The 8,819-nt window shown below is 40.8% G+C and overlaps 1 protein-coding gene across 2 annotated transcripts in view; it reads left to right on the top strand.

The window, feature by feature from the left end:
* ZNF32 (zinc finger protein 32) overlaps positions 1 to 8,283 on the top strand; it is a 62,578-nt gene extending 54,295 nt beyond the window's left edge. For both annotated transcript variants that reach the window (XM_019718432.2, XM_074337302.1), the window contains one exon: positions 1,230 to 8,283. In XM_019718432.2, the coding sequence (XP_019573991.2) occupies positions 1,325 to 2,710 (1,386 nt within the window). In that variant the 5' untranslated portion in view covers positions 1,230 to 1,324 and the 3' untranslated portion in view covers positions 2,711 to 8,283. The remainder of the gene's footprint in view (positions 1 to 1,229) is intronic.
* The last annotated feature ends 536 nt before the right edge of the window (positions 8,284 to 8,819 follow it).

Below are 8,819 nucleotides of genomic sequence, written 5' to 3' on the forward strand. Positions count from 1 at the left end.
AATTTTTGTCACTTCAGTATAATATTAGGGTATTCAGTCTAATAGTTTTGACCAACATATATGCTAGTTAAGTCTAAAGTCTATATTCCTAGCACAGTTCTCTCAGGAGTTCCAGACACATATATCTCACTGCTTTCTGAACAGTGCAGGAGGTTCCACCAGCACATTAACATCAGATTTACAGTTTGTCATCTGTCCTCCTTCTCCACTCCAGCCTTTTCCTTTTGTATTCCCTGTAATTATTACACAGCACCTTGGTCACTCAAGCAAGAAACGAGGGGATCATTCTTGGTGCCTCCCTTTTTTTCTACATTTATTTAGTTGCCACATGATTTAGAATGTCTCTCTCCCATTCTCTCCATAACCATCATCCTTATACTTTTCTTCTGATTTGCTATAGCAGTTGTTTCTCTACCTAAAGTCTTGCTCATTTCTGATGAGCAAGTTAGTCATTTCATTTCCAGTTGAAATCCTTTAATAGCTTTAAATCCCTTCGCGTCAAAATGAGAAGTATCAACAGTCGAACTTACAACTAACCTCTAGTGAATGCACGGATGTTCCCCACCCTACCACACAGACCTTTGTTCTGGCTCCTGCCTTCCTCTGCAGGCCATAATTTTCACCACTGTTACCTGCCTTATATCCTTCACAAGATGTGTTTATACTTTTCCTGAACATGTTATATTTTCTCTTCACATTTCACTTTTTTTTCCCCCTTACATTTGCCCCCAGGTTTGTGTCGAATGCCCCTACTCTGAGCTCTCATATCTGGTTGTGCCTGCATCTACTGTCGCACTAATGTGATGTTATGATTGTTGATATATTTGTCTTTCTTCCAGGTAGGCTCTAGCTTGTTAAGCAGAAGGATTCGTTTTCTTCCTTGTATCCCCAGCATCTATTAGAGTGGATTACCAATTAAATGCAAATTGAATTAATATGAAGTAAAGTGAAATGAAGTGTAATTTGTGGCAAGGATTTGGGATTCATAGTCTTCTGCAGAGTTAGGGGAGGAGTACTTTTATTGTTTATGCTTAAAAGCAGAGACAAGATTTCCGCTGTGTGTACCCAAGCCTTCTGTTTTTCTGACATTAACCTAAAGGACATGATTATAAGGACAAGACTGAACTTTTTCCTACTTACTGAGTCTTCAGGACTTAGGCACTCCAGTTCTGAAATCTTGAAATCTACCCTTTGTTTGTTCTTATCACTGAATTGTCTTTGTTCCCTAGGAGACTTGAATGAAAATTCTGTGGAGAACCATCAGGAGAAAGGACTTAGGGATCTGTTACATGAAGAGCTTTCCTGCTGGCTAACTTGGGAAGAGATGGCCAGCACAACAACCGGGAGTCAGGATTATATTGTGAACCTTCAAGGGGAAGTGTACAGGAACCCTGCACTAGATCTTTCCCCTTGTCAAAAGTGGGAAGAAGCATCTTCCCACATTTCCAGAAACAAGAGCAATGTGGTGACCCTTCAAAGTGATGATTTCAAAAACATGGAAAATGAAGATTATTTGTCTTTGAAAGTTCAGAGCCATAGGGCCACACAGGACTCCTCAGTGACATTCTGTAAGAATGAACACCAGGATCCTCAGGAAAGCAAAAGTCTGTTTGTAACTGAAGCAACCACTGAAAGAAAATTGATAGGGGGGCAAAGTCCTCCCATAGACCATTGTTCAGAGAACCATCACATTAAACTTATGTCTGATGTAAGAGAACTGATCTCACCATTGTTCAGTGGTGAGGCAATTTGCCAGAATGGCCAATCGAAAGAACCCTTAGATCCCTTTAACTGTAACTGCAAAGACTATTATGGTTGGAAATCACGGGCGGTCAGCCATCAGAGAGCTCATGTGGAGGAGCATCCCTGTAACCATTATGACTGTGGGAAAACACCTAACACCAGCTCAGAGAGTCATCCACATGAGAAAATCCACACTGTAGAGAAACAACATCGATGTAGTCAGTGTGGTAAGGACTTCAGTGAGAGCTCAGAACTACTGCTTCATCAGAGAGTCCACACAGAAGAAAAGCCCTACAAATGTGAACAGTGTGGGAAGGGCTTCACGAGAAGCTCAAGTCTCCTCATCCATCGAGCAGTCCACACAGATGAGAAACCTTATAAGTGTGACAAGTGTGGGAAGGGCTTCACGAGGAGTTCAAGTCTGCTCATTCATCATGCAGTCCATACAGGCGAGAAACCTTATAAATGTGACAAGTGTGGGAAGGGCTTTAGTCAGAGCTCCAAGCTGCATATCCACCAGCGAGTGCACACTGGTGAGAAGCCTTATGAGTGCGGGGAGTGTGGAATGAGCTTCAGTCAGCGCTCTAACCTGCACATCCACCAGCGAGTCCACACAGGAGAGAGGCCTTACAAGTGTGGAGAGTGCGGGAAGGGCTTCAGTCAGAGTTCAAATCTTCATATTCACCGATGCATACACACGGGGGAAAAACCTTACCAATGCTATGAGTGTGGGAAGGGCTTCAGCCAGAGCTCGGATCTCCGCATCCATCTCAGAGTCCACACTGGAGAGAAGCCCTATCACTGTGGCAAGTGCGGGAAGGGCTTCAGCCAGAGCTCAAAACTCCTCATCCACCAGAGAGTGCACACGGGAGAGAAGCCCTATGAGTGCAGCAAGTGTGGGAAAGGCTTCAGCCAGAGCTCCAACCTCCACATTCACCAACGAGTGCACAGGAAAGATCCCCATTAGTGAGGTCTTCAGTCACATGCTTTTCCCCTAAAGACTTAAATATGTTTAACATTACTCTTATCTTTATATTCAGTGCAGGGAAGAGAGAAGAGTTATTAAGATATGTTCCCTCACTGAAAATCATTTGTTCACTCGAAGTATTTGAAGTAACAAGAACTTTGTTAGAGTATACAATGAATTGATTGTTTTAGTTCCTTAGTTGGGTAGAGTGAAAACATCTGTACTCTGTAGTTCAGCCAGTGTTACTAGAACTACATATCCTATCCAGCATTTGTAATGGCAAGAACTTTATATTTATCCAAGCAGAACATGTTTCCCTTTTTCACAATCTCTGAGAAATGTGAACTCTGGTTTCTCTTCAAATCATGTGCCTTGTTTTTCATATTTCCTTCCAGCCCTGAGTAGCCCTGTCTAAACTATGATTGTTGTTTTAAGCCAAGGGGTGGTTGGAGATATAGTACACATGGAAATTTGTTGTTTTTATTGCAAAAATGTACAACAGTCTGTGACCACACAACAAGAAGGTGGAGAACAGCTACTCGTGTGGTACACCTCACACATCATTTTACAGGATGTTGAACGCCCTCCTCCTCCCAAAGCAACTGCTCAGGAACATAAGTACTATAGTTCTTCTTCCTAGATGCAGCTAGTCTTTTGGGGTTCTTCCAGATACCACCATCTCATATGACTCTCCCAAACTAAAGCCAAGTCGGTTACCTACATGCTATTGAAACATGTCAAATGAAGTTGAAACACTTAAATGAATTCAGTTCCTCTCTCAACACTTCCCTCTCATTTCCTTAATTTCCTTCACCACCCCTGTTCTAAACTAAAGTTTCAGGAGAGAAAGTTTGTGATATTTGTCTCTTCAGGCTTATGTCTGGGTTAATATTTGAAGTACCCCCAAAAAATTAATTTGTTTTTGCAGCATCCCCAGCCTCTTTAGACCTCACTATAGACATCCAACTCTAAAAGTACTTCATATAAAAATAGCTATATAAAAATATTTAAACCATATTTGGACAGTATATTTGGGAAGATAAGGCCTAAAATATGCATTGCATCATATGTAATTCTCTTGGGGTATGGGTGGGATTGGGTGTGGAGCTAGGACACCTGAAAGAGTTAGGCATTCATCCTGCAGGAGTTACTACAAGAAGCTTGTGCAACAGTTAAGAGTAGAAAAGTAATTGCAAATACATAATTAAATCAGAAGTTATGATACAATGAGCTCTTAAATGTAGCCCTGAATTTCTAAATGATGGTTAATGGTAATTCAAGCAGTGCTCAGGAGGCTGCCCAGTGTTCCATATTCATTTTTCTCCAATGACTAGAATCCATATGAAAAATACCAGATAGGGAAAATATGGATGCTTTATTTATTAGCTTGAGATGGTGGGGTTGTAACTGACATATCCAGACCAAAGGTAACCTGATGCAATTAACTGGACATAGGTAACAGGGAAGGTATATATTAATTTAAGGGAAACAAAGGTATTTCTAATAAGGAGTGAAGGAGGGTGACAGATTTAAGACATTTGCCCTCCTTCAAGAGATAGTTCAGAATATTTGACTCCAAAATGGAGCAGTCTATATGGAAATATTAGGGTAGTGACTGAGCTGTTATACCCAGAAAGTCTCAAATGGGTATAAAATAGCCTGTTTTTCCAGATTTCCTTTTATACATAAGTTATCAATGTTAACAATATTTAACAGTTTTTACTCTTCTTTAAGCATTACCTTCCTTAATACCACTGAAATGTGATCAGAGTCCTTGGGGAGCATTTCATTGATTATGGGAAGGAAGTTTGGAGAAACCAATAAATTAGGAAAAGAAGGGCTTCTGCATGAAGATGCAGGAAGAACAGGGTATGTCACATTTTATCAGATCTTCACATACCATGGATTGTGAAAAAGAATGCTCCTGGTTGATTTTCAGACATACCCCAATTTCTGAAATGTGAAAATGAAAAAAAAAAAAGTGTATTCAAATTGCTAAAACCTCAATCCTTTTCAAAATTCCAAGTGCTGCCCTAGGCTTGATGTTTTACCAGTATTTGTTGAGTTGAACAAGGACCTTTGGCTAGTCTCAGTAATCATTATATTCAATTGATAATTCTATCACTAACTTAGCAAAGGATCTAATGTACAGATTATTATTTGTTGAGTACTTGAGACAAGTTTTACAATTCTTAGAATTCTTACCTATTCATTGGTGGTGTTTGTTTTCTATATCAATTGTTTAATATTTTTAAATCAAAATACTGGTGATCAGTACTGTACAGTTCCAAAGTAGAATCTTTTAAATGCATCCTTCCCCATCCCCTACCCTGACAGTCAGAATTAGGGGACAAAACCTATTAGTTCACTTTTTCAGCCTTCCTCATCTTACTTTCATTGGTGAGAGAGGGTCATAACTGAGCATTGAGTGCAAGGCTGAATCCTCAGTAATGAAAGCAAGGGAAAGTCCAAAGAATCATGCTCAAGGTAGTCGCCAGAATAAAACTGGCATTAGGTTGGTACCTGAGAGCAGATGATACCAACAAGTAGGTACAAGAGGTAGAGCTGGGACAAGCTAATGTGTAGGGAACACGTGGCAACTGATCAGCTGGTACTACAGAAATGCCAGGGTTTGGTCAACTAAGCAAAATGGCTGGCAGAGAAAGGACTGGGAAATGTGTTTTTGTTAAATATGTCTGATCTCCCTGGACAGCAATTAAAATGCTGAGAAATGTTGAATTTATAAAAAACAGCAATAAAGAGAACAGGAGAAAGATGGTTAGCAAAGGAGATCTCAACAAAAATTTGAAACATGGAAGGAGGATAGCTGTTGTATCGGAGCAGATACAGGCACCATTTATACTGCTTACATATGAAGATAAGGATAAGAAGGAACCAGTTAGGCTACTGTCTCAGAAATGCCTAATAAGGACAAGAGTGAGACATGGAGGGAAAGCAGTGACATGACTGGTTGTAGATGGAACGTTCGCCTCATCCCACACACACATACTCTTCCCCGACCCCTGTGCATTGTCAACCAGGGATGTACCCTCCAGCAAGAGATGGGAAGTTTCTTCTCTGCAGAAACTGGCCCCAAGTGAGAGACCTCTATCCTGGTACCTGGGAATCCAACAGTAAAGCAAATGTCTTCTAGATCAGTACACTTAGAATGGAGGTTCAAAACTCATGAAATAAAAACAGGTAAAATTGAAATAGATATATAGGCAAATTTTCAATGAGATATTTCAACACTTAAGTAATCCACAGCACAAGTGGATAGAAAATCAGTAAGAGTTTCTGTTTCTCATTTGTTTGTCTTGTTCTTTTGTTGTTTTTGGTTTATATACCACAAATCAGTGAACTAACAATTGTCACCCCAATAAATTTAATAAAATAAAATTTAAAAAATAAAAAAAAGAAAATCAGTAAGGATACATACGATTTTCTTTTTTAATTAAAATTTTCAAGTGTACAATTCTCTAATACATCATCTATGTATCACGTGTGTTTACCACCCAGAGTCAGTTCTTCCATCACCATATATTTGACCCCATTTACCCTCATCTACCACTCCCCTACCCCCTGACCCTCATTTTTTCTTTTTCTTTTTTACTGGGGAACAGTGTGTTTTTTCCAGGACCCACCAGCTCCAAGTTAAGTCATCCTTCAATCTAGTCATGGAGGGTGCAGCTCAGCTCCAAGTCCAGTTGCCATTTTCAATCTAGTTGGGGGGGGGGGGGGCACAGCCCACCATCCCATGCAGGAATCTACTGGCAACTTTGTTAAGAGCTCGTGCTCTAACCAACTGAGCCATCCGGCCACCCCAAATTTTTGTTGTTTTACTTGTTTGTCTTATTCCTTTGTTGCTTTCAGTTTTATATCACACATATCAGTGTTCCTGACTTTCTGTGTGACTTATTTTGCTTGGCATAATAATCTCATGATCCATCCATTTTGTCACAAATGGCATTATTTCACCTTTTCTTATGGCAACGTAGTATTCCATGGTGTATATATACCACATCTTCTTTATCCAATCATCTATCAATGACCCAGCAATCCCTGTCCTTGGTATATACCCCAAAAATCTGAAAACATCCATAAAGATACATGTACTCCGATGTTCACTGCGGCTTTATTTATGGTGGCCAAGACATGGATATATAAGATTTTCAATTGAGTGATGTTTATAGAACACCCACCAACAGCATAACACACATTCTTTTCAAGTTCACATATTTTGGGCTATAGAATAAGTTTCAAAAGATTTAAAAGAATGGAAATCATACAAGATATGTTCTATCACCAGAACATATTAGAAATCACTAACATATCTGAACAATCCCCAAATATTTGGAAATTAAATAATATACTCCTAAATGAGCCATGGGTTAAAGAGGAAGTAATGAGGAAAATTTGAAAATATTTTGAACTAAATGAATATATCAAATTTTGTGGGAGGCAAATAAAGCAGTATGGAATTTTATTAACAACTTTATGCCAATAAGTTCAATATGATGAAACTGAAAAAGTCCTTGAAAAGGCACAAACTACCAAAGCTCACTCAAGAAGAGAAAACTTAAATAGCCCTATTAAATAAAATTGAATCTGTCGCTGACAAACTTCCCACAAAAAAAAGTACAGACCCAGATGGTACAAGTGAATTCTACCAACTAATATAAGAAAGATTTAATAATAATTCTATACAAACTCTTCCAGGAAGAAGCACTTTCCAACTCATTTTGTGAGCCAGAATTACCTACATACCAAAGCCAGACAGAGACATCTCAAGAAAGGAAAAGTATAGATCAAGATCTCTCATGAAGGGCCGGGCCGGTGGCTCAGGCAGTTAGAGCTCCATGCTCCTAACTCCAAAGGCTGCCGGTTCGATTCCCACATGGGCCAGTGGGCTCTCAACCACAAGGTTGCCAGTTCAATTCCTCGAGTCCCACAAGGGATGGTGGGCTCCGCCCCCTGCAACTAAGATTGAACACGGCACCTTGAGCTGAGCTGCCACTGAGCTCCCAGATGGCTCAGTTGGTTGGAGCACGTCCTCTCAACCACAAGGTTGCCAGTTCGACTCCCGCAAGGGATGGTGGGCTGTGCCCCCTGCAACTAGAAAACAGCAACTGGACCTGGAGCTGAGCTGTGCCCTCCACAACTAAGACTGAAAAGACAACAACTTGAAGCTGAACGGCACTCTCCGCAACTAAGATTGAAAGGACAACAACTTGACTTGGGGGAAAAAAGGCCTCGAAGTACACACTGTTCCCCAATAAAGTCCTGTTCCTCTTCCCCAATAAAAATCTTTAAAAAAAAAAAAAAAAATTCTATTAAATATAAATGGAAAAATTCTTTTTAAAAATAGCAAATTAAAAAATCTATAAAAAGATGGTAACGCATCATGATCAAGTAGGGTTTATCTTAGAAATGCAAGGTTGCTTTAGCATTCAAAATCAATGTATTTCATCATATTAACATGCTATATAAAAGAAAAACCATATAATACTTGTCTTTCTACTTTTTTCTCATTTTATAACACTTTTCCTCCCCTTCTTCTGCCTCAACCCCTCCCAACTCCGGTTCAAGCCATTGTTTCTCAGTCTAGTTGTGTAGGACACAGCTCCCTGGCCCTGGTATTATGAGCCTTGCACTCCCCCCCGCTAAGGCAGTGGTTCACCAGTCGACCGCTCACAGCAGCTCACAGCAGCTCTCGCCAGGCACTCACAGCAGCACACGGCATCACACAGCAGCCTGCACCAGCCTGTGGCAGCACTCAGCAGCCCACGGCAGCTCTCGCCAACCTCTGGCCGCTCACGGCAGCCCAGCTTCAGGGAGAGCCGTTGTTCACAATCTTAGCTGTAGAGGGCGCAGCTCACTGGCCCATGTGGGAATCGAACCGGCAACCTCGGGTGTTAGGAGCACAGCGCTCCAACCACCTGAGCCACTGGGCCAGCCTCAAATGTTTTTCCTACGTTAAAAAATATGTTATAAGGGCCAGCCCAGTGGCTCAGATGATTGGAGCGCCGTGCTCCTAATGCCAAGGTCCCCGGTTCAATTCCCACATGGGCCAGTGAGCTGCGCCCTCTACATCTAAGATCGTGAACAG

This window comes from Rhinolophus sinicus, linkage group LG07, assembly GCF_036562045.2.
Source record: "Rhinolophus sinicus isolate RSC01 linkage group LG07, ASM3656204v1, whole genome shotgun sequence".
NCBI classification, from domain to species: domain Eukaryota; kingdom Metazoa; phylum Chordata; class Mammalia; order Chiroptera; family Rhinolophidae; genus Rhinolophus; species Rhinolophus sinicus.